This window comes from Cydia strobilella, chromosome 5 (assembly GCF_947568885.1).
Source record: "Cydia strobilella chromosome 5, ilCydStro3.1, whole genome shotgun sequence".
Lineage (NCBI taxonomy): Eukaryota > Metazoa > Arthropoda > Insecta > Lepidoptera > Tortricidae > Cydia > Cydia strobilella.
Window position 1 is genome coordinate 2,665,403 of NC_086045.1, and position 27,427 is coordinate 2,692,829.

Here is a 27,427-nt window from a genome sequence, read left to right on the forward strand (position 1 = left end):
AAGAATCGGAATAACACTATCTTTCTCTATCAAAGAGTGTCAGGCCCTTGCTTTATGCCATCTTTTTTTTAAATATACGATTTCATACGTAAAGACGACGTCAAGTATGGAGTCGCGCGTGACAGCGCAGGTCATGCTACGCTTACAGGTAAAATTGAGTAAAAAGTTACCCACATTTATGAATCTGGCTGGAAACGTATGGACAATTTTACTGTCAGAAAGTAAAATGTCACAAACCTTCAAACAACATTTATCAAAATATAAAAAAATTACCTTTACACATTTCATATCTCAATATTTACTATCCGCGGTATTTTGACTTAAGTATTAAAAAACGGTTAATTTTACCATTTACTAAGTAAAATGGAGACCTCCTAATAATCGCATGTGTTTTGTGGATTGTTTGTGCAATTTTAATAAGCATGGTTAACAAAAAATAAATACTCAATGGAGGAAGAATTAACAGATGAAAATTCGATTTCAATCAAGTAAGTTTATTATTTTTCATTTCTCATACTCTGAAAGAGGGTCATTGTTGTTTAAAAAGGTGTGCAGAAAATGATACTTTTCTGCACTAAAGCATTTTACGTTCCAAGTACGATTTTTTTCATTTTCTACGATAAGCAATCGAAATTTGGATTTAAATGGATGGTTTATTATACAATTTCCATTCTGATGTTTAATTCCCCATTCCATAAATAACGATACTTTTGCCTAAATTGTTAATTGTAAGTACCCTCAAGAAATACTGTAAAAATATATACCTAGTCATGTTTTTGAAAAACACATGCATTTTACTTTCCTCGTATTCGAAATGAAAAGAAGTGTTTAACTCGGGTGAAAGGCATCATTCCAGCCTCGGACTATTGGCGCTCGAACCTCGGCGGAAAAGTGCCTTTCATTCCTTGTTTAACCCTTAAATGCATAATGATGTATATATGCATCGTATATTTAATGGTCCGTGGCTCAATATGCAGCTATCCAAAATCACATTTATTACTTTTATACAGCATGACACATCTATTTCAATTTATTAAAAAGTTATACAAAAAATCATGCATTTAAGGGTTAACAATCTACTATTAACTGGTAGTATCACTTGCGATGTTTCGAAGTAAATACTTTAGATGATAGATATAAATTTACATGCGGTTATAAGTCTTCAGTAATAAATGTAATAATGATAGGGACGGTATATGAAAATCCGTAAGTCTTAAAAATATGTTTATTGTTTAGACTTTAAATTAATTTTTAATAAGCAGAAACGTCCGCGAACGATGCGATTAAGTTTTGAATAAATTTAAAGGTAGAAAAATTACTGCCTTGGGTGAGACTCACGGCCTCTGGATCGATACTCCAGCGCTCTGCCAACTGAGCCACCAAGACCTCATCCATAGTCAGCAAATCTTTCCACTATATGGGTCTAGGGGACCCTAGCGACATCTACCGTAAGGTAGTAACTATTTATTAATCTGTGCCGTAAGAGCGTTACACTTCTTAAACGGCCACCGGAGTTCCAAGTCATATTGGAAATTCACCAGTTACGATGTGCTACCCATTCTACCGCCCGCCGTTTCTCCCGAATACAGCTTTCGTATTTTCCAGTCTGTTTTTTTTTTCGCTCACATGAAATATACCCTAAAACGAGCCATTCTTGTATATGTATATATTTCGGGGATCTCGGAAACGGCTCTAACGATTTCGATGAAATTTGCTATATGGGGGTTTTCGGGGGCGAAAAATCGATCTAGCTAGTCTTATCTCTGGGAAACCGCGCATTTTTGAGTTTTTATATGTTTTCCGAGCAAAGCTAGCTCGGTCTCATAGATATAATCCTCCTAATTATACGTGATGGCTTCCCTTTTGCACACTTCTATTATCTTGCGTCATGCACGACCTGTTTACGTTCTATAACACCATCTAATTTGGCTATCAAACTTGGGATCCACGATTTTTATACACTTTACACCCTTCTATATTCAGTTAGTATTTGCCATTAATAACCTGCCATTTTTTACAGAGATGAAGCGGAAAAAACCCCGAAGCCCCCCGAAGATCCCGTCGAAGAGTGGGCCCCGTGGCGCCTCGTGGTGTCCATTAAGAACCCCCACGCACCCCCGCCTGTTGCCGTGCGGTCTCCCTCTGGACACGCCTGGGACATTGTTCAGGTCTGAAGTGAATATTATCCTATGTCCTTTCCCACCCATAATAACTATCTTAGGTGCCTTAACAGACCACTACTATGCGCGATATAATCCGTTAACATAGTTTTATTTCATTATAACTATGTATATTTTATTTCGTGTTCGTTTCTGTCGTACAGGTTCTCAAGGCAGCCCACCTGCTTTCGAAGCCCCCGAAGAAGGTAGACTTCGCCGACGAACAGCAAATGCGATGCGTCTACTCTCTCATCTACGACGTGTTTCGATGTAAGTACCATTACGTAAAAAAATATGGTTGTTCCCGCCTGTTACCACTAAGTTGTTACTACCTACTTAATTGGGAATTATGTATTAAAGATAAAGATAAAAGACATTTATTCGTGACGATCACAACACAAGTACGAACATGTACAGACAACATCAGCAAGAAAAGAAGAGACCATCAAGTGTGCATCACGAAATGGACCCAACTCAGCATAATGCTAGCTATAAAGCCAGCGCTGGTCTTCCGTATGGCCCATTCGGTGATGCCACGACAGATAATACACAAAGATACATATTAAAACATTACAAAGATACACACAAAGAATAATTACAAACATATTAACTAAACCAAAAATAAATACATGAAGAGCACAAACAAAAATAAAAAAAACAAGTATACAAGAAAAAAAGAAAAATATTCAAGAAACAAACAAATCCATAGACAATTAATAATTATGAATGCGACCATACCATCTGTCAAAACCAGCTTGCAGCTGCTAGCGCCAGCGGCTACTGGCAAAACTAACTTTTCTAACTATGTTCTCCGATGCTGACATTTTATTTGACTATAAGTGACGTACACTATTGCCATATGGAAGCTGTTAGGCCTGATTTCCTCCTACGCTGAAGTCGTTCGCTGACGTCGGTCGAGCGTACCGTCGGAAGAAAAATCTGCCGCGGACGTCAGCGTCGCTGTACAAAATAATACAACATTTATGAAAAACTACAAAATTAATGAAAGTGGCAATTATACTTGTAGCAAATTTAACCAGCTTTCGTTTTGTGTAAGTCGCTAAGACTCAAAATTTCCAAGATATAAGTGAAAAACCGAAAAATGGGACCTTCAAATCCCCCCTCCCCCCCTCCCCCCCTCCCCTCCCGGCTCAAGGGCTACGTCCGGGGACTTTTGATATGTTTGGACCCGGGTACAGGGCTCGGAACCGTTATTTTTTAAAAACCCCGAAAACCCAATATTTTGAATTTTTTTATGCTCATTACGTAGGACTAAATCATGTATTTAGGAAACAATTTTGCATTATTAAAAGGTCCCATTAAAAATGAAATTATAAACAAAAGAACGAAAAAGAACGTAATAATACCGGTATTTTTGTATGGAGCAAATACCGGTTTCCGACCCCTGCCCGGGTATGTCCTTAAACTACGTCCAAAAGAGAGGTATGGGCACTGTGAATGACATCTCGCTTTGTGTGGTAGGGCACAGGACAGCGGATGTCATTCCAGATCTAGAGCAGAGCCCAATTGGGGAGGTACCTCCACCTTACAGAAAACCGCAGCCAAATAACACTAGACCCTACTAATAGTGTTGTGTTCCTGCCGGTGAGTAAGGTTAGGGAGCTCGAGGGAGAGGAGTGTTAGGGTCGGCAACGCGCATGTAACTCCTCTGGAGTTGCAGGCGTACATAGGCTACGGAGACTGCTTAACATCAGGCGGTCCGTATGCTTGTTTGCCACCGACGTAGTATAAAAAAAAATCAAAAAAAATGTTCACCTAACTAGTCCAAATAAAGTTACTAAGTCAAAAATTGTGTTCCAACCATTTCCCTCTATACCTTCTTATTGCTTGGCCTAACTAGAAATAAAAGAAATGTTAGAAATTTTGCACGAAAGTAGAAAGATTGTTTTTCGAAATACGTATCAGAAATACGTATCAAAGTGTCATCGCGGTAAAGTTGGCACCTGGCAGTAAATAACGTCACGCCAACGTTCGCAACTTTGTAATAACAGCAACACTTAAGGGGGGGGGCGATCGCAAAGTCGAAGCTTTTATACTATTTTTACACGTTTAAACGTAGAAAACAAATTATATGAAAAAAACCGGACAAGTGCGAGTCGGACTCGCCCACCGAGGGTTCCGTACTTTTTAGTATTTGTTGTTATAGCGGCAATAGAAATACATCATCTGTGAAAATTTCAACTCTCTAGCTATCACGTTTCATGAGATACAGCCTTGTGACAGACAGACAGACAGATGGACAGAGGAGTCTTAGTAATAGGATCCCGTTATTACCCTTTGGGTACGGAAACCTAAAAAAACCACTCGAAAACTAGACTATATAAATTGCAAGGGCTGACTCTAGCCAAATAGAGCAGGCTTCCGTAAGATGTTCGTTTGCAAAAATAGCGGACCGCAGTTTGACTTCTGATCCTTCTAGTGGGGTTCCTACGCTCCTAGAAGCCCGATGTTGCCGGGCTGAAAAGTGGTGGTATTTTCCTGCATTGAACTAATCGCAGTATACAACAGATGGCGCTGTGTTTTGCCGGAATTGTATGCATTAGCTTATCCAGTTATCCTATGTTTTCCTGGCTTTACGCCCCCTCTTAACTGGTCGTCGGTGGATCTTATGAAATGTTGGGTGATAGCAGTTCAGGCTCAGAATGTTATTTAACTTTTATCAGCTCATCGCGGAGGAAGCCATTTGTATTATAACTGCAATAAACTGGCTTGTGGAACTAACTTTCAAAGTAATGTCAGGGTTGCGTAGCCAACGTGCCAATTGTTAACGCTCCGTAGCGTATCGTAGTCATCTCTCTCTATCACTCTTCCACAATAGCACAGAATAAGTAATAGTACTACCGTACAGAAAAGAAACTTCCTACAAAACCGAAGTTTGACTGCGATTCAGGGACGAATAATTGCTAATGAATAATTGCTCGGAGCAAGGCTGAGCCGAACGGAGCCGAACGGAGCCGAGAATGCCCGAAAGGAACAGTGACAGTTGCCTTTCGTTCGCTACGGATACGGCATGTTGGCTACGCACCCGGTTTACGCCTATGATATAATATGAGCCATTTTCTATGAAAAGGGACTTTATTGTCGATGGCGGTTACGCCGCACAGCGTCGCGCGGCATTGTATTTATATCGGAGCATCGTTAATAATGGCGTAAGCGCCATCGACAATAAGGTCCCTTTTTATAGAAAATACCACATATAAATACCCTTAACGCTGTATGGCATAATTATAATATACACGATGGTTAAAAAATAAGTGCATTCCCGTTGCCAGGTAGGTTTTGAGATTATACTGAGCAACTTTTACTATGGGACCAACGACCAACCACGATATCGCGAAAAAAAAATTGGCTTTTTGATACATTTTGGCTGGGCCATTTTCTATAGGAGGGTATACATAGCAAATTTGGGTCGATTTGTAAAAGCTTTTATTGAAAATGCAATTCTCGTAATATATTTGTTCAGGTTAAATCTTGCAAGCTATTAAATTCCTATTATTCGATTAAGCTAAAACTTCACATTACATATGTAGTGCATAATTATTTTCCATCGTACTTTCACGGAAAGGTACGAAAGTGTCTTGGTATTTCAAAAATCAGACAAGACTCCACTGGAATCTTAGTAATAGGGTCCCGTTTTTACCCTTTGGGTACGGAACCCTAAAAAGGACAACAATATAAAAATCGGGTCCACTTTCGTACTGCGAGTCTGGTAGGTACAAAATGTTCTTTCGCCATCAGATATATCGGAGCGATCGAGTTGCTCAAAAATATTTGAACACGCCTTCTAGCGCCTTGACAATGAGGGCTATCGTTATTTGCTCACCAGTTGGCGCCTCTGTTGATGGTGATCCAAAAGACTAAAGAACAGCTGTCAGTCATTGAAGTGACAAGTGACATTTGACATTTCGAACTATGGAAAAGACCACCATCTACACTAGCGCCCCTAGCGGCGAATTCATACGCGTTAGCCCTCATAGAGGCGTGTTCAAATATTTGTGAGCACCTCGGCCGCTCCGATATATCTGATGGCGACTGTACAGTACAAGATGTTTATCTGTTATTCCTACGCACCAAGTCTCTATTAGACATCTTTATTCCTGCGCAGCAAGTCTCTATTAGACATTTTCATTACAAACGTAAAAAGTTATTTTTATTTGCCATTCGTGTCTTTTAGTTTTCTAGTATTGTCAATAAAAACCAAGGTCAGACGTTGCATGGCTCTCGAAACGAAGACTTATAAATACTGTTATCGATGAAAGAAAACCGATTTGTACTCGTATTGCATTTGCATATGAGGAGAGTATTTTCAAAAGGGCTTATTTCTCTAATAAAACCATACAAAAATAAGCCGTTTTGAAAAAACACTCCTCAATGCCGTGTCATGTGATAGAGATTTGTCATGAAAATCGCGAAATATAGTGCTTTCTGACAATAATCATGCATTTTTGCAAGGTTAGGAGTCTTAGGAGACTTTTATGCACGCAATATACAGGATGATTGACATGAGGCGTGAGCAGAACCAAAACTCTACACACTCAGTAAATGTTAATGAATGGTCCATCATCGTATTAAAGTAAAACAATCAAACCTTTTTGACCGTAGCGTTAGTGAAGGTCTCCGTTTTGAACTTTGACTACGGAACCCTAAAAAGGCTACCCAGCCAGCCAGTCGGCCGGCAAGAGGCCCAAGGCGTTAATCACGTAAGCTTAACACGCCGGTTCAAATCCGGCCTCGGCCACTGGCCACTGGAGGGCTTGGTCACTTTTTTGTGTTCGACCGAAAATCGGTTTCGGCCAGTTTCGGCAAAAAAACCATGTTTCGGCCAAAAAACGGATGAACCTTTCGGCCGGGCCAAAACTTAATTAATTAATTGGCGATGCGATGCGACCTTTTTGTATTGTAAGATCTTTATACTTACTTGTCTTGTCTGTCTGTCAAGTATTAATTATTAGTCTGCCTTTGACACCGTTTAAATATTGTGCTGCATTTTGTTGTTGATAATATAATTAAAATAATTAACTTCTAATTCGTATTTCCATCATCGCATTAAGTATACAGTCCACCGTTAGTGACAAAGACCAAAAGTTGAGGAATAAGTGGGACAACAATATACCTATAATATACTGATTCACGTATACAGAAATTAATTAGTCTGAAACATAGACCTAGCATTACATAGACCAGCTATACGCGTGCGCCCGTAAGGGATAGACATAGATGACGTCATAAACGTGGGGATACCATATTGGTAAAAATTACCCCAATATTTGATATCACGTTGGGGCGATTACCCTGGAGGCAAAGTTAGCTTGTTTGACGGTATTAAAAAATTGTTAAACAAAATGTCAATGGGTCGTTCTTTTTAGGCGTATAAACAATGAAATACCTCTTATAATTCGCGCAGGTGGTACAAAACTAAACATGTTTAGTAAATAAAACGTAAAGTAAAATGTATTATGGGTTTTAATTTAAAGAAATCACAAATCGCAATCACACCAATTAATGAACACCACATTTAATCTTCACAACATTTGTTTATTTATTTTTTGGAATTAGAAGTACGAAAAATCTTCGAGGTCAAAATTACCCATAAAATTATGATATTTTCGTCTGGTATCCCTAACATGATTGTTATGCAGCTAAATTAAGAAGAAGTTTAAAAATGGCTGACCTCCGACTCCTACCTACCTACGTAATTTGGGCGGATAATTTTACAAATAATGTTTTGTTAATTTGCGTAAATAATTGTGATATTTTTATTGAAATCGTTTGATTCTACATTGCTTTGAGTGTAACGTAATTTTACGATGTTATTCTCACATATTGCGTTAAGAGGAAGGTGTAAAATACCGTACTTACGTGTGAAAGGTTATGATCTCATATGTTTGCTCAGAGCGCTATTACAGCCGATTACAGAACAATTCACCAGTATTTTATCAAAGTTCAAGCATTCAAAACGCTAACCATCACTATATTTCATAAGAGAAAGCACAATTTCATACAAAACAACAACAATTAAACAAGCAACGAACAAACATGACATGTCACGTACTTATTTGTTTGCCACAACCTCGGTTGTGGCAGCGGTGGAAAAGTGAATCTATGACAAGGACAAACAATAACAGCGCTTTCTCTGCTACTCCTACTGAAAGATACATAAGGCTATCCCGTTCGGTCATTTTCCCCCACTCCTCATGACCGATCCAGTTATACTAGATTCATGGTCTGAAAACACAATTCTCCTAATGAGGGCGCCACTGGACGGTTGACGCAGTCTTATCCTAATATATGTAGAAAAGCGATTTTATTACATTTTTTCAACGTTTTTAACAACTCTAGAAAAGAAATAAAACTATGAAAACGGATTATATCGCGTATATTGAATTTATAATATATCCCGACGTTTATAAATTCAATATACGCGATAATACCGTTTTCATAGTTTTATTTTATAAGGAACTATCGCGGTAACCGAAGACAATATTAACTACAAAAGTTTCGGTTTCGGCCGAAACCGAAACTAGAGCCAAAGCCGAACCTTCGGTTTCGGTTTCGGCAAAAAACATGTTTCGGACGGACACTGATTTTTTCTTTAGTATGTCTTCTGTTTCATTTTATAATGATTTATCATGGTTGTTACAGATAAGTCCATATTAGAACAAGCTATAGAAGACATCGACTTTTTCGGCGACTTCCCACAGGTAATATTATTATTTACAGTACACATGGTGCTACTTTCTCGCACTAGTGCGTCAAATAGCACTTTTCGTGCATATGTCAAAAGTTTAAAGGGCCATATGTACTGTAAAACGTTGTACGATACACGTGCGATTAGGTAATTCGCAACTCGTGTCGATTTAAAACACTCCTGCGGTCGTGTTTTAATTTATCGCCACTCGTTTCGAATTTCCTCTTTTCCGCACTTGTATCGTAAATAACTATTATGGAACACTTAGCTGACATGACATAAATTTATTAATTTCTGCTACCTAAAGGTTGTCTGAAAGACGCTTTTTAACGTTAAGCCCGCCAATTGTTTACCTCTACTTAAGTTGCCGTATTTATTGTATTGTCTTTTGTATTCAGGTGTGCAATAAAAAGTACTCATTTGTAATATATACATACAATAAACTATTATAATACTACTATATACTACTATACTACTATTTTATTACTAGTGTATTGAACTTGCGCGAGTTAGCGTTATCAAGGCTGCATTTAAACGTCGTTATCAAACGTAATAAATAACGTCAGTTTAACTTGATCAGAGACAAGTTGCTGATGAAGACAATCAATATTCGTAGAAAATTCGTGCCTCGATATTCTTAAATTAAAATGGCGCCACATGCGAGGGGTGATAAATGAAAGTAGCTTTAGTGAATCTCAAACTAATATTTGTAGACCTCCGCATAAAATTATCGCTATTTGCGAGCTATTTAACAGTAAAATTGAAATTGAAATACCTAACTAATGTTATACGGTGTTAACAATCAAAGCATAGTTTAAGCACAGAATAAGTAATAGTATTATCATAGTAATAAAAGACTTGATTTGAGAGCTTATTTACTTGACGCTATTCTAACAACAAAACGGTTATTTTCCTATAGGATATATACCGTTCTTCCGTTTTGGGAGTCAGGTAAAAACGTAGCCAAAATATACAGTATATTATATACAGGTTGATTTCGGGGTCGTGTAGCAAGAGAACAAGATCATACAGAATTCAAAGATGCGCCTAATGATGTTGTTAATTAGTGTTTATCACCAATAATGATGATTATTTTTAGGGTTCCGTACCCAAAGGGTAAAAACGGGACCCTATTACTAAGACTCCGCTGTCCGTCTGTCACCAGGCTGTATCTCATGAACCGTGTTAGCTAGACAGTTGAAATTTTCACAGATGATGTATTTCTGTTGCCGCTATAACAACAAATACTAAAAAGTACGGAACCCTCGGTGCGCGAGTCCGACTCGCACTTGGCCGGTTTTTTTAGATCTATGACAAGTAGAAAAAACGTTTTTGTATACAATTTGGTCACCCTAGTCAATGTGACGTCTTGTCGCTTTCCATGCAGCGTATGTCTAAAATCATGGGGTGACCACGATTACTTAATAGAATAAAGCGAGGTTTAGACTAGCAAGAAAATACATAGTTCTATGCTTTACAGTACCTACCTATATATATAAGAAGTGCCGATTGGTACATCACCTCACCACCTGCACTCACACGATCTCATACACCTACACACACACATACACACTCACTCACTCTCCACACACACACACACACACACACACACACACACACACACACACACACACACACACACACACACACACACACACACACACACACACACACACACACACACACACACACACACACACACACACACACACACACACACACACACACACACACACACACACACACACACACACACACACACACACACACACACACACACACACACACACACACACACACACACACACACACACACACACACACACACACACACACACACACACACACACACACACACACACACACACACACACACACACACACACACACACACACACACACACACACACACACACACACACACACACACACACACACACACACACACACACACACACACACACACACACACACACACACACACACACACACACACACACACACACACACACACACACACACACACACACACACACACACACACACACACACACACACACACACACACACACACACACACACACACACACACACACACACACACACACACACACACACACACACACACACACACACACACACACACACACACACACACACACACACACACACACACACACACACACACACACACACACACACACACACACACACACACACACACACACACACACACACACACACACACACACACACACACACACACACACACACACACACACACACACACACACACAGAGAAAATTGTATTAGCTTAAGTTTACTTTCTGCTTTTGTTAAACTAAAAATTACTTGTTGCTACGGAGGAGCGGGGCTTCCTGATACAGGTATAATATACTTAAAAGGAAGTCCCAACCTACTACCTTGTAATGTAACATTTTATTAATGAAATAAAATATTTTCATTTTCATTTTCATTTTCATTTTTCAAGAACTTGCATGCAATTTTCATTACATTGCAGTATCTGATCAAACTTTTGAATGCAGTTTACCTTAGTAGTCGGCAATGTAACGTAAATTGCATGCAAGTTCTTGCTAGTCTAAACCTCGCTTAAGATTATTTTTTCTTGGAAAATAAGAAAAATTAAACTAATTATCTTTTAATCAAATACAAATATGATAATTTACAGTCAGAAAAAGTGATTTTGGACCCAGAAATAGAAATACCCTCATTCATCGAAATTGTTCGGACGTTAAAATAGAACACTAGAGTCCGATGACGATGAATCACAACTTTTAGTTTTATATACCTATATTTTTATGATTACCAACGAAATCTCCAAAAAAGCTAATTTTTCACATGAAAAATCTTTAGAAACTTCACCTATTTTTGTATGGGGATGGAAATGTTCCATTTCCTAAATCAAAGTTCCCTTTATTTTCTAAGAATTTTCCTGAAATTTCCGAGAACTTCTTTGGAAACTTTGAGCAACTTGCACATAATCTACGCACATTTATATACTGACTAGCTTTTGCCCGCGACTTCGTCTGCGTGGACTTAGTAACCGCAGCTAGAGTAAGAATAGCGCCTGGAAAAAATCTCATAGCAATCTAAATTTGAGCATATTATGCACACAAATTAGCAGGCACTTCGTTAATTATCTCAATTCCACCCCGCTTTTTACTTTCTTAAGGGATGATTTTCGGGATAAAAACTATCCTATGTCCTTCTCAGGGACTCAAACTATCTCTATGCCAAATTTCATCTAAATCGGTTCAGCGGTTAAAGCGTGATGAGGGAACACACAGACAGAAAGACAGACAGACAGACAGACTTTCGCATTTATAATATTAGTATGGATTACCAATCTTCATTTAATACTAGTCTGAGCAAAAATTTTCAATAAAATTCTTCCAATCTAACTCGCATTAGCTCGCATGTCCACGACCAGTTTATTTTTCTTTTCTTTAAGGACGCTCACGAAAATGACTCTATATTTATGAAAAGCTATTTCTGTTAAAGGCAGGTAAAGTGGTCCCGATTAATGTTTAGATTTATCGCCTGATTCGAATGAAAGTATTATGTGAGCCGCCCTAGTTTGAAATTGGGCAATTTGTGAATGTAAATTCACTTTTGCGGCTGCTATTTTCAATAAGTTTTTGCCCAGGTAGCAAAATGACGTCAAATGACGTCAGCGTCGTCATAATGACGTAATAATGCCGTCATTATGACGTCGCTGACGTCATTTTACGTCATTTTGCTACCTGGGTGAAACTGGCTTTAATCCAAGTTCGCATGGTTTAATGGACGCATTAGTACCTATTTGGTTTCGAAATTCAATAACTTGTTAAGTAGGGCAATAATGGGGTTGGCCGGTCGAAATAATTAGCAGATGGTGCCAGCATAGCTTGCCCTGTCAATCCCTAGAATTGTGTCAAATTTTTGTTTTTTTAATGCCCTGGATGCCAGCCCTTTAAGCCAAACCTCATAGAAAAAGGGGCAAGCTATGATGGCGCCATCTCTGCAAACCTTTGACAGTTGCCAACCCCATTGTCTAAATGATTAACTTAAAAAATAAAAGGTACCTATTTATTTACTAACCTATTTGAAAGGTTTCTTCTTCATTTGGTTTTATAAGGTGTATTATTTTAGTTTTTTTTTAATTTCCCGATTAAACTGAATAAACTAATATTGCATTTCACTAACTCACAGTACGCCGACAATCGTCACACAGTCTGGCTTTTCCTCATGGAGCTGACCCGTCGGCGCTGGGGCGCGAGGCCCAGAGGCGAGGCCGAGCACGCGGCGAGGCTTTTGAAAGAGGCGGGCTCACTGTACCAGGACATTGAGAATACTGTGTGGGAACAACGAGTGCATTTTGCTGCCGCTATAGCCAGGATACGGATTAAAAATAGGGCTTTCTCGTAAGTTCAACTCTTCATTCTAAATTTTTAACCTTAACAGTGTAAGACTGGTCTAGGACTGGACAACAGTCTGGCTGTTCTCATGGAGCTGATCTGTCGGCGCAGGGGCGCGAGGCCGAACGCGCGGCGAGTTTAAATAGTTAAAGAAATAATTATGTTTTACCGTATTTTAAAAACTTAATTGTTACATTTTTAAATTAATTAATTCGTTCAACCTCCAAAACATGGCTGCAAACATTTTAATCATTTTTATATATCTATACCAAATTACAGCTTTCTAGAACCAACAATCACGGAGCAAAGTCTCAGAGAGATAGACAGACGGACATGGCGAAACTATAAGGGTTCTTAGTTGACTACGGAACCCTAAAAAACCGGCCAAGTGCGAGTCGGACTCGCGCACCGAGGGTTCCGTACTTTTTAGTATTTGTTGTTATAGCGGCAACAGAAATACGTCATCTGTGAAAATTTCTACTGTCTAGCTATCACGGTTCATGAGATACAGCCTGGTGACAGACGGACAGACGGACAGCGGAGTGTTAGTAATAGGGTCCCGTTTTTACCCTTTGGGTACGGAACCCTAATAAAAATGAACTGACATAGGGACCATTATTCGACGCGAGAGCTATAGGTATAGTTCCCCATATAACCATTCCGGTCGCAGAATCATCAAAGTAGTAACTAAATGTCAAATGTGTCGAAACGGTGTCGTAACCGTTACTACACTTTGCGACTGTGTTCAGTTTTGGTAACTTAGTGTGGTCGCCGTGTGCACACAATGTGACCAGAATTGTTTCAGTAACTAAGTGTCGTCGCGGTGTACACTTTTCGGTTTGGATAATGGAGGTTCAACTGTTTCAGTTTAAGCGAGCTTCTGCCGCCACACTTGAGGGACGAACCTTTGGCGACTTGCGTGAATAAGGAATCTGTTACTGGATGGGTCAATACTTTTAAAGCCACGTACGTAGCAACAACAACAATTAGAGCCTTATGAAATAAAACTATGAAAACGGATTATATCGCGTATATTGAATTTATAATACATCCCGACGTTTAGAACTCTTTACAGCGTTCGTGGTCAACGGGTGACACGAACCACGAACGCTGTAAAGAGTTCGAAACGTCGGGATGTATTATAAATTCAATATACGCGATATAATCCGTTTTCATAGTTTTATTTCATGAGTAACTATCGCGGTAACCGAAGACAATATTAATTAGAGCCTTATTAAAAAACCGACCAAGTGCGAGTCGGACCCGCGTTCTTTCTCTCTGTCTATGTTTAAAATGAGACAGTCCTTTGACAAACTATATTTGTAAATCGTTAGTCTTCTAAAACTGATCATTTCTATCATCGGTGGAGCTCTGTGGTACATTGGAAAGTGGGCAACATTTTCTCAAATGTCATGTCAGCAATACTGCAAGGCTGCCGTTTTGCTGCGCATTATGCCACTTCTTCAATAAAAACAACAAGAAAATTCTATACATTTAAGAAAAGGGTTCCGTACCATTACGCAAAACACGGGACAAAAATCACGTTTGTTGTATATTACTCTGTTTTTAGTATTTGTTGTTATAGCGGCAACAGAAGTACATCATCTGTGAAAATCTCAACTGTCTAGCTATGACGGTTCATGAGATACAGCCCGGAGACAGACAGACGGACAGAGGAGTCTTAGTAATAGGGTCCCGTTTTTACCCTTTGCGTACGGTACCCTAAAAGTGCCGTAACGTTGGAGTTGCTATAGTATTTTTCGAACTGGAAGGGTACGATGAAAGATGTCAATTCTATACAATTTTGCGACATTTGACATTTTTAGGTGGACGACATACTTATAATAATTACCATCGTACCCTTCCAGTTTGAAAAATACTATTGTAACAATACAAATTCTCACGGCGCGCGGGCTCGAATACTTTCTCGCTCGCACAGTACTGCGTCACACCGGCCAGCCACCGAGGAGCACCGAGCGCGCACGACGATCGCCGACCGGACCGAATAAAAGCCGCGTCCGCGCCGCATGAGATTGATTCAGCTAGCGACTGCCTTAGCGATAGGTACGGCACACCCTCTGTCCTTTGGCTAGTCTCAGTGGGACGGGCCACTTGCAGTCTTCTCCCTGACCTCCCTAGGATTTAGCTAGTGCCTTGGCGATAGGTTCCCGACTGTCCCTTGGCTCTACGGAAGTACGCGTGCTCAACCTTGCCGTCTACTTCACGTTTTAATTTAGTTAGGAAGTAAACCTGTATTTGTATGAACCCGTAATTATATGCATCTAATATGTACTTATAAGTCAATAAAAAATATTGTTGACATTGGCGTTTGAGTGATCAACCCTAAACCCTACACTATAGATTTTTATTACTTGTAATATTTGTAATAGATATGTTTGTTCGGGTCCAATCTTGCCAGCTTAATTAGACCCGCTTTCCATTATTCGATTGAGCTGAGTGAAACTTCACATACATAATATTTAAGTTGGGTGACAATGCAATATTATGGTACCATCGAGCTGATCTGATGATGAACACAGGAGGTGGCCATAGGAACCCTGTGATAAAACAACGCAACCTAACTGTATTTGGGGTTGTTAGAATTGTCTCGATAATTGAGTATTACTTGCCCGTTGAAAGAAAAGTACAGTCAGCGACAAAAGCTTGTACTTATCAACATTTAAATTAAAAAAAAAACATTCCATTATATATGGCATCTATTTCAGTCTATTGTATTGGTTTCAGGAAAGTAGCGAATCTTGTGTTGAAACTCCATGAGCTGGGTTACTCGTACAGTGGCTCACGACAGCTATGCGCAGGAGAGTACAGATTCGATCGCGTGTGCCCAAGGTTTGGTAGCTTTTCTAACAATTTTCTTGCCGAATCTATAAACAAGTCTTCTCCCTCCTTTCACTAACTACGAAACTTATAAAGAACCTTAAAGTGCTTGAGTCTAAATTAATTAACGATGCGGATATAGAGAGGGAGAGGAGGGCCTTTGTCTGTGCGAGGTAAAATGATTGCCCGCAGGTTCGCTCAGTATACGAAGGAAGTGAAAATAACATTATTTAGGGCTTATTGCCAAACCTTCTACACCTGCTGTCTAGCTGCTTTTACAGCAGCCTGTGGGTGAGTCATACGCAGCGCACATACAATACGCTCAGGGTTCAATACAATAACATATTCAGGATGCTGTTGATGTTGCCGCGACGCTTCAGTGCGTCGGGTATGTTCGCAGAGGCGCGCACTGATGGCTTTCACGCCATCAGAAGGAAGAGAGTAGCGTCTCTGCTGAACAGAGTGTGCGCCGAGCATGTTCGCTGAACGCGCGGACTGCCCCATGACTAAACACTGGGTACAAATCATCACTGGCCAAACAAAGTGATGATTTTTACCTAGTATCGATTCGTAATTTATTTAGTAAATAATTAATTAATGTACATATATATATAAAGCATGTTTGTAGGGTTAATAATAATAATAGGGTCAACGTTGTATAATTTTAATTTCTAATTTTTATCAATGTTATTTTATATTTTTCATTTTTTATTTTCAATTTTTGTAATGTGGTAAAATATGGGTTTGTAAGACCTGTATAAATGATTTTTATTTTATTTCATTTATTTATTTTAACTGTCACATCAGCTCAGTGGCGTGTTATCTTACATAGTCCTTTACCATTTATTTACATAAAAGAAATCGACTTCACGTACCTATTAACACATACATGCCAAAAAAAAATTTTTTATCTTGAAATCTTTCGCTTCTGTTTCAACACGACTCTACTCAAATTAGCATTTTATCTTCCTTAAATGTGATGCGAAGGTATTAGGAATGAATGTGGAGGAACTTAAGAGGAAAGGAAAACCAAGGAAAATGTGGATGGAGTGTGTGAGAGATATGAAAAGAAAGCAGGTCAATGATGAGAGGGCGAACGACAGAGAGGTCCGGAGGAAAAAGATGCTGCGCCGGCCCCAAGTGATGGGGAAAGGGCAAGCGATGAATAATGATCTTCCTACTTACTATAGAGTACTGTTTTATTTACCAGGTTTATCACACTGCGCCCTCCAGTTGATAAGACCATCGGACAGCTGGATCTCGTTAAAGATGGAATCATCGTGTTGCAGGTGATTGCAGATTTTCTTAATCCGCAGTCGACCTTGGTTCAGCCGCCATCAGATATCGGAGCGGTCAAGGTGGTCTCAAATTATCTCGACATTGTACTTATAGAGACAATGTTCAGATATTTGTGAAGACCTTGGCAGCTCCGATATATCTGATGGTGACTGTCCGTGTTCTTTAATTTAATGTATTTTATTGTACCAATACAATTCCTATTAAATTAACACAAGCCTATCTATTTACTCGTAAATCTTTGTCTGCTAACAGCAGACATGTCCCTACTCGAAGTTTCGTTGACCCTTGTTCTTGAAAGTTAAGCTTCTAATGCCTGCCTCCATCTCAATCGATCTTGGGTCAATGTGTCCCAGCACCTAGTTATATAGTTTTCTGTCTTCAGGAGCGCGAATTTTGCGAAGGCGCCTCAACACTCTGCCGAGCGCTGCGCGCGAACAGCCTCCGCGGTGTAGTCGCCCAGACCCACGCATCCTCCCCCCGTTGCTCGGCGTATTTAGCTGCTCAGCTGCGGGAGTTAGGGGCGGTACTGAAGGCCAGTGCACCCGCCGCACCCGCTACTCCACAGCTTGGCAAACTCGTCGTGTTCGGGGCTGGAGACAAGTTTGTAGCTATGCTCTTTCGGTCTACAACTTTTTTCTGGCCAGCACCAGCAACCAAATTACCACCAGCTCCAGACGAGCTATTAAATACAATATTTTACACACCATTCCATATTCCATTGTTAGCCAGACTCAAGTTACCTCCGCGGCGTGGTCGCTTAGATCCACACCTCTTCCGCACGTTGCTAGGCGTATTTCATTTCATTTATTGACTCTATTAAGCTGCTCAACTAAGAGAACTGGGAGCCGTGCTGATGACCATCTCGGGAAGGACGACGTGTCTGGTAGACACAAGTTTGTTGCTATCCTTTTACGGCTACCAAGTTTTCCAACGCCAGACGCAAATTTTATTGAATGAATGGATGAAATTATTCCAGAAATAAATCAATTTAAATAGTATTAAATAAATAAATAATTCTTACACAAATTCACCAAGTCCCACGGTAAGCTCAAGAAGGCTTGTGTTGTGGGTACCTACTCAGACAACGATATACAGGGTGGCTAAAAAATAAGTGCATTCCCGTTGCCAGAGAGGTTTTGGGATGAATATTATTAGAAAAGAAACGTAAAAGGGGTGGGGGGGGGGGGTAATTTTTTTATTTCTAATATTTTGTACCTAGTCGAATACATGGTTAATGAAAATAGAATTATACGTACGCGCTGAAGTAATTTCACTCTTAATTCTTTCCCTACGATTAGAAGTTTCACACAATATCTAGAACCTTCGGCTTTAACCTTACCTAATACCGTAATCAACCACAGTAACTGTCATATATGAGTATAATTAGGTAAAAGGGTAGAACCAATTCTCAGCGACAGATTAATTATACCTATTAGCTATATATCATGCGACGAACTTCACTTAGTTGGCTAAGAGTGTAAACCTGCTTCTTCTTTTCTTGTCGAAATTCCCTTTTTATACGAATGATGCCCAGTAGGCCTGGCTGTCGCGTCCCTCAGATCCATCCAAATGGATTTAGCAGGTTTACACTCTTAGGCCGCTTCCCCACTTGGCGGGGCGGTATCGGTGCAGTACGCAGTATTTCTTCCTGATTGGCGCGCCCGCGACTCCGAGCCAATCAGAAAGAAATACTGCAGTACGCAGTACCGATACCGCGCCGCCAAGTGGGGAAGCGGCCTTAGCCGACGTTATGTTTTACTTACAGCTTTGATTCAGTTTAGACATATATACTACATATTTAGAAAATATGGAAACTGCCCTTTCCTCCAGGGTATCCAGTTACGTCGGCGCCCTCAGAGAGCTAGGCATCGAGGCGTCCGAAGCCCCCCAATCCAGCGCTCCAGTCTGCGTAATCAGTGAAGCGGTGTATTGCGACACTCCTGTGGTGACCAGTGCTCTTGATGGCGTGGTAGCTGTGTTGGCTACACCGCCTAACTCTTACTCTGCCGTCACGGATCCTATTGATCTTGTGTGTGGAAGAGGAGGCGATTTGGCTATGCTTGAGGTAATTATATCGTCTGTTATTGTAAGTTAAGTTAGTAGGTAGTAAATAAACATGGTATTGCACAGAACAGGTAAATATAATAAACAGACGGTAGAAAAGTTAGTGTTGGTATTGGTAGGAAGTCGTGTCTTTTGTACAGTCGTACATAGACTCAAAAGAGCCATTTTAGTAAGCTGATTTAGAAGAGAGAGAGGTGACCCCCCCTGCACTCATTGTATGCAGTCACTTCTCTCTGTAGCTGACTGTACCTCGCAGAAAAGAGGGAAAACGTGGATTCAGTTAAATCTCACGAAATTTTAGTATGTTGTAGGTAGATTTAGGTCTCCTGATTTTTTTATAACGGCACAACTTTCTCAGAAGTATACTTTCAGAGTTTTTTAACCTGGCGGAGCCAATTTTTCGAGAAACGGCCTTTGGTGTTCTTGGCGTTCAAAAGATTAATATTGTAGGTACCTACTATTTTTATATCCGCAGATTCTTACGGAATCCGAAATGGACGCTAAAGGCAGAGAACGAGTTCAATCTATACTAGAGGAACAGAAGAAAACCCTCAAGACACTGTTATCAAAGCCCCAGGTAACCCCCTGCTATTTAATCCATACTCCATACTTAATATCCATACTCAATATTATAAATGCGAAAGTCTGTCTGTCTGTCTGTCTTTCTGTTTGTGTGTTCCCTCTTCACGCTTAAACCGCTGAATCGATTTAGATGAAATTTGGCATAGAGATAGGTTGAGTCACTGAGAAGGACATAGGATAGTTTTTATCCCGAAAATCATCCCTTAAGAAAGTAAAAAGCGGGGTGGAATTGAGATAATTAATGAAGTGTCTGCTAATTTGTGTGCAAAATATGCTCAAATTGAATAATTGCTATGAAAATAGCTGCTGTTAGTAAGTCTGCGCAGACGAAGTCGCGGATAAAAGCTAGTTATATTATAAATGCGAAAGTGTGTCTGTCTGTTACCTCTTCACGCTTAAACCGCTGAACCGATTTAGTTGAAATTTGATATAGAGATAGTTTGAGTCCCGGGGAAGGACAGGATAGTTTTTATCATTCATCATCATCATCGCAAACGAAGTCGCGGGCTGAATATAGTTATTATATAAATAAACAGCCTGAAGTACTTGATAGAAAACTTGTAAACACTGGCCACATTGTCATACAAGTCATAAGTAGTTGCAAGTTTGACGTTTTATTTACTTTCTATCTGTTTCAAAAGAAATGCATGGCGCCTTACGTAAAAAATCTAGAATACTCAATTTTTCCTCTTAATTATGTCATAATTGGTTCCGTTACTATACTTTAGGATAAGACGCTGGTTAAAAGTTATAAGATTTATATTTTGGGTTTTTCTGCTGCGTTTTAGGCTGTGAGGCTCAAAATAAAACAAGGAATATCACTTATTAACAATTCATTTCTACCTTAAAACGTCGCGAGCCTACGAAAACGTCGAAGGGTGAAAGTCCGATAAGCCGTCTGATTTCTACTCCCGGTTGACGAAAGTAGTTGCTCCCACACGCTAGTACTTCCCTGGACCCGCTGTGTTGCTGTGAGCGATGAAGTGCTGTGCTGAGGGACGTCAGCCGTGTTCAACCAGGGTCAGCACCAGGTCTTCAGGGTGAGCGCGCGCGTGTCATCGTCGGCCTTCTAGCCGTATTATAGCACCGTGGAATTATTTTAGCTCGTCTTACTAAATGACCCACGAAACGGCTCCGTCGACTGTGACCGGCTTGAAGAAGAAGTGCAGAAGCGGAAGAGAAAGTACTGCGTGATAGTGGTAAGAATGCCTTGGTGATGTTATAATGTCACAGTCAGACGGAGCTTACAAAATAAGCAGTTGGGCACTTTAGATTTTTATTTAGATTTAGAAAATAAACAAATTACAATTTAAATCTTGCTTTAAATTAAGATATAAACATTAAATCTAGCACTTTGCAGTTGAGAGAGTCCTATGTATTCATTTTGGAAGTCAGATTACATAAAACAACCCTTAAGTTTACTCTTTCTACATAAACTTCTCATGACATTTCCAGATCCAGTTGATTCTGTACGAGACCCACTCAGCTCTCGAGGCCGAAAACCAAGCTCAAGTCACACGGGCCGTTGCCGAGGCCAACCGCCTCGCCCGCGAGAGACACGTGCTGCTTAAGAAGAAGCATAGAGACCACCACGTTTCTGTAAGTATTGTACTGTTAGGTCTGTTGGCTTTCGACGCCGAGAACCAAGCTCAGGAGGCCTAGTCAAGATGACAATCATTATACATCGATAAACGCGAAACGAAAAGAAAATATGTCAGCTGCAGAGAGCCCCCTGCAAGCAAATTTCTACGCAGGGGGGTCATCTGCCCATCTCCTCAAGGGATCCTATCAAACCTTTAATGTTGAGTACTCCACTCCGCTGCATTCCAGCACCACCCGAGAGGCAGTTTCTTCTGTCTTCATGCACCCTTGGCATATAGGGGATTGTTGTAACACCTGGTGTTCTGTACTAACCTATTTCTGAATTCCTACAGAGTTCCAAGAAAGACGTCACCGAGGTTGCAAGCACGGAATCGTCCTCTTCGCTCGACAATACAGCATCGCACGTTGGCACTGAGAGAGATTACTCTATCGCCAGCCAGTCCCGACCGGTGTCTGCTTGTACTAACAGGTATATATATCATCATAGACATATATATTATTTCCTTAAGACCGGCCTTACGAGCACTACGAATGGAGCCGATACATTGGAGTCAAAATCGCATTTAGTTACACCAGCGCGCTTATACTTTGTTTACACCAATGGTGACGCCTTTCCAGTTCCAGTTAAGTACAAACAAATAATTAACTAAGAGTGCCCACAATAAGATTCAAGTTCTGTATTGTGCTACAGCACGGAGGCTGTTATATCGTTTCTAACAGACATATAAAAAGTCCCCCCACGTGGAAAGTTCCCCATTCGTCGGAATCTTGGATTTTTTATGTATGTTACCCGATATTTATTGACAGGACAAAGTTGGACCCTTTATCATCGCCTGATAATGGGATCCTGGAGAAACCTGACACTTCAAATATAACTCATAGGTAGGTAATGGCTCCTCTACACGATGGGGCATCATACTGGCCCACTGATGGGCCAGCGTGTAGAGAGGGTAGTGGTGTCGGATGGCTTATGGCGCGGCGGGATGGCGACGGGATGGCCACGGTGTCGGTTTTTCTTCCACACATCAAAGGCGTGCGTACGCATCTACACGTGGCCCATTACATAGTGCGTGCTCTCAACCATCGCATGGCCATCTCGCTGGTTCAGCGCTGAGCCATGTGCATCTGCTCTGCGTTTGCTGCATGGAATCATATCATTGTTAGAGAAAGTTTTAAGGTTAGGGACAGTGACATCTTTGTGCTTCGACACAGATCTTTTTTGCATGTGTTATTAATTACTTCACTTCCCCGCAAAATTCGGCAGACATTTTTGTACGCAAATACGACCTACAAGGCTACTCCAGTTATTGTATGCTCTAAGCTAAGGCACTTTGGTAGGTATTCCTTTCCTTTGTCTATGATTCTATGTAGGAAGGATCGCATATCCCTTTTCTAACGACGCGCTATTTGTTCCTAAGTACGGATTGTACCTTTGTTTTACACAGATAAATAATTTTTTAAACAGTCTTGTCCCAGAGTAGAAGAATGATGAATTAAGTATATTAGGTAAATCTATGATATGCCATTTAGGGTCCTAGCTAAATTGGTTATTCAATACTTGCGCTATGGAATGTCCAATTTAGCTAGAACCCTAAATGGCTCAACAATCACGGAGACTGACTGTACAGTTCCAGACCGACTACCGCCAGCATTCTCAAAAAGCAAACTGACCGGTCTGAGCCGGGCACGCGTCCTGGTACGAGTACAACCAGCAAGGTCCGGCCCATTCCGGTGACTCCTGTCGCCAACATACCACGGGACCCCAACGATGACAATCCGGATGTTTATGTACGTTGTTTTTATATATAATGTTCTTTGAAAGGTTCTAAAAATCCTACCTACAACAGTCAATAGATGGAAGAACTCAATTTGGCTTCAAGAATGGCCGAATCTGAGTCCCTACCCCGAAAAAAGAAAATCAAATTATCTTTATCTGCCTCTCTATCACTCGAATTATGCAAAGACGGTACTGGGGCAGGCAACGAAACGATTTTTTTTTCGCTGTAGAGCCTCTGCATTTTCTGGTATTGACAATAGAGTTCATGATGATCTTTTTAGCATTGTGACACCGTATGACCGAAAATCGAATTTACCTAACTGGCCTGTCTAAAATATAACTTTAGCGCTAGGTACTGAATGTGAGAAGGAGAAAGGTGCCACTGCTCACAACCAGGACAATTTGTAAATATTTAATAATGTTAGGCGCTATTCATTTATTATGTAAGACGATTTTTGTCCGTTCTTGACCCCCTCCCCAGGTAGCAAAATGACGTCAAATGACGTCATCGACGTCGTAATGACGTAATAATGCCGTGATTATGACGTCGCTGACGTCATTTTACGTCATTTTGCTACCTGGGTCCCACCTCTATGTAAGAATGTCATAATTTCATAGAAATTTGAAAATTTTCGCATCTGTGATCTTACTTAAGAACTGTGAAGACTCCCTACCACCCCTTGTATTGTAAGAAAAACCGGCCAATTGCGAGTCGGACTCGCGTTCCAACGCGTTCCGTACATTACACAATTTAAACAATGTATTTTTTATGTGAAATGTCTTTAAAAAACCCGTAGGGGTCGGATCAAAAACTAAGTAATTAAGTCGGACTCACGCTTGACTGCACATTTCTAATAAGTTTTCCGGTGATCTATAGGTAAGGATCTATTTTTTTGGGTATTTTTTTCAAAATTTTTGACCCAGTAGTTTCGGAGATAAAGGGGGGAATGGTCATTTTTTGCCTATTTTCTTGAATAACTTCTATACTATTTATCTTAAAATTATACAAAAAATATATTTGAGATTCTCACAATGAGCTCTTTCATTTGTTATGTAACACGATATAGTTTGACAAACTTTATCTTTTAATTTTCTCATTTACCCCCCAAGAGTGGTCCCGTGATTAAAATTAATATGTTTACGTTACATGTCCATCTTTGGGTCACAAACTTACATATGTGTACCAAATTTCAACTTAATTGGTCCAGTAGTTTCGGAGAAAATAGGCTATGACAGACGGACAGACAGACGCACGAGTGATCCTATAAGGGTTCCGTTTTTTCCTGTTGAGGTACGGAACCCTAAAATAAAGACGTGTTCGAACACCCCCCCCCCCTAAATCGTCTTACGTAATAGATGAATAGAGCCTTATGGTCTATTGTTTTGGTTTCAGGTGCCAAACTGTGATTTGTTTGAAATCCAAACGCTGCCGAATCTTGGGAACGGTTTAGATATCAACTATATTTTAGACAGAGACGGATGCTACCTCGGACTCATTCAGAGGAAGGTTGGTAGTGAGAAAATGTTTATAACAGAGTGTGTACTGTGTACTCTCTCTTCCTGAAATCGTTTTTTCCAGATCGCGATTATTGCCATTCGCAATCTTAACCATTTTATTTTTTCCATTCGCATATTTTCCCATTAGGTAATTTTATTTTCCAGTTGCTTATTTTCCAGTTACGTTTTCTAACCATTCGCATATTTTCCCATTTTTATTTATTTTCCAATAGCTTATTTTCCTGTTACGTTTTCTAACTATTCTAACTGTGGATAAAAAGGTGTCATAATTCATAATATAAAGAATTTAAAAAAAAATGCTTGTGGATATACGTAGTGGTACTCGTTAGATTAGCTCTAAAAATTGTAATATTCTTTTCTACGTGTTGATGAACAATAAAGTTGTAGCCAATTCAATTGACTGACCATGACAATTTAATTGGTCACATGGAAGGGGTTTTACATAAATCATCAGTCACACAGGAGATCACCCGGCTAGACGCAAAGTACATGATCCAAGTGGCGGAGGCGAGGGGTTTGTTCGGAGCGGCGACGCCGGCGCCGGCGCCGACGCGACGCAAGAAGGAGACGAGCGCGCCGAAGCGGCGCCGCGGGAAGGCGGGGACTTTTGAGGTGACTTGCTTTACACTTACAGAAACCATTACATCAGAGATCTACACCAGCGTCTTTTGAGCGTCGTCCGCGTCTATAATACGCCCGGCGAACGTTGAGTCCTATGACAGTTGATTTTTGTATGGAGTTACTGTCAAATGTCAAATGTTTTGGCCTTTTTGGTATTTTAACACATTTTTTTTTTATTAAGATGTGACAATTAAGTAATAAAAAGACGGTAAAAACACGGAAAAAATTTACGCCGTGTGAACCTAGCCTATGGCTGCTGCTCGACGCAACGTTGTCGCAACTGCGAAGCGACATCGACACCACTTTCAGTGTTGCCAACTTGGAATTTGAAAAAATGCTAGACATGTCTAAATTATGCCAGAATTTTGCTAAATAATTTTCGAATGTGCTAAAAAAAATGCTAAACAATATATTGGTCTTAACTAAAAAATGAGGATCTTCCACATAAATCATAATCTTAATCATAATCATAATCTTGGTCAAAGAAAACCCATACCTAAACTTTGACTTTTTAATCGGTCCGCTGGTGAGCATGCGTATTCTAATTTTGTAGCCTTTTATAAGCTGATATTTTCTTCGAAGCTAGTCATCCATGTTTATTATCAATCGCTGCTTACAACTTTAGAACTTGCGAAGGCTATAATGCTATTCGTATATGAGAACTAGCCAAGTCAAAACTTAGACTTCAATATGTGAATTTGGCTCTCATTTCACATTTATGTTTTTGATGGGATAAGGTATACGTGAAAAATTAACGCCGTGTGAACCTAGTGATAGAGTTGACTAGACGACGACGCTCGTGAGACGTTAGTGTGGATGGAGTCTCTTCAAAAGCCAGGTTTAGACTAGCAAGAACTTGCATACAATTGTCGGCAATGTAACGTAAATTGCATGAAAGTTTCAAGTTTAAAGCAGCGTACTACGTAGGCGAACAACACGCGAACGTGAAGCGATGCGGCGCGGGGTGAATCAATCCTTAGATAGAAGTGTCCTACGTGGGCGAGCTCGTTGCGAACGCGAACGTGGTTCGCTTACGTAAGACTCGCTTATAGTAGGTAATAGTTGGAATGGGTATTCGTATACGTGTTACAGGTGGACCGGATCAACGCCCCGACGTACGCGTCGCTGTCGCGATCCATGCGGCGCAGCAGCGCGCCCCTGCCGCCGCCGGCGGGGCCGGGGCCGCGCCCGCGCCTCGAGCCGGGGGCGCCGGAGCCCGAGCTGCCGCGCGTGTGCTCGCGCCACGAGCGCCGCCACGCCGCCGCCGGCTCCGTGCACTGCGCGTGCGACGCCAGGCACAGGTGAGGACAGTGGGCTAAGCACGGTCGCATTTTTATCGCCTGTCACCATTCCTGTCACGTTCTAACAAGTATGTAAGTGCGAAAAAGACAGGCATAGTGACAGGCGATAAAAATACAACAATGCTGACACCGCTTTGTACATGCCGCGCTAACATACGCGCACTCAAAACCACATTATTAGTTTCCACGACAAATTGAAATGAAATGTATACGCACAGATGTTAAGTTAAGAGGATTAGTGGTTCGCTGCTCCATAGAAACGTAGTCCTCATTTTTAGGGTTCCGTACCCAAAGAGTAAAAACGGGACTTTATATTACTAAGACTCCGCTGTCTGTCTGTCACCAGGCTGTATCTCATGAACCGTGATAGCTAGTGTTATACCTATTTTGTGTTATATATGAGACCTACGGCCACTGAAGAAAGAGTTAATTGTCTTGTCACTCGTGTCAATGTCATTCAATAAAATAACGTAAACATTTACATATGTTATTATTAATATAAATTATGAATACATAAAAGCTAGACAGTTGAAATTTTC

The 27,427-nt window shown here is 40.4% G+C and overlaps 1 protein-coding gene across 1 annotated transcript; it reads left to right on the forward strand.

The window, feature by feature from the left end:
* The first annotated feature begins 346 nt into the window (after nt 1–346).
* On the forward strand, nt 347–25,560 carry LOC134741830 (uncharacterized). The gene is made up of 16 exons (XM_063674721.1): nt 347–488; nt 2,021–2,168; nt 2,324–2,429; nt 8,823–8,881; nt 13,081–13,292; nt 14,154–14,252; nt 16,032–16,136; nt 17,335–17,413; nt 17,806–18,023; nt 19,254–19,488; nt 19,963–20,064; nt 21,525–21,668; nt 22,004–22,140; nt 23,300–23,459; nt 24,842–24,955; nt 25,421–25,560. The coding sequence occupies exons 1-16, from the start codon at nt 448–450 to the stop codon at nt 25,442–25,444; spliced, it is 1,983 nt and encodes a 660-aa protein (XP_063530791.1). The 5' UTR covers nt 347–447; the 3' UTR covers nt 25,445–25,560.
* Nucleotides 25,561–27,427: the final 1,867 nt, after the last annotated feature.

What these genes read in the sequence shown, in the direction of transcription:
- LOC134741830 (XM_063674721.1), top strand. Translation starts at nt 448, where the DNA reads ATGGAGGAAGAATTAACAGATGAAAATTCGATTTCAATCAA. An exon ending in GAAAATTCGATTTCAATCAA is followed by an intron (nt 489 to 2,020) that starts GTAAGTTTATTA and finishes CATTTTTTACAG; the next exon opens with AGATGAAGCGGAAAAAACCC. An exon ending in ATTAAAAATAGGGCTTTCTC is followed by an intron (nt 13,293 to 14,153) that starts GTAAGTTCAACT and finishes CAACTGTTTCAG; the next exon opens with TTTAAGCGAGCTTCTGCCGC.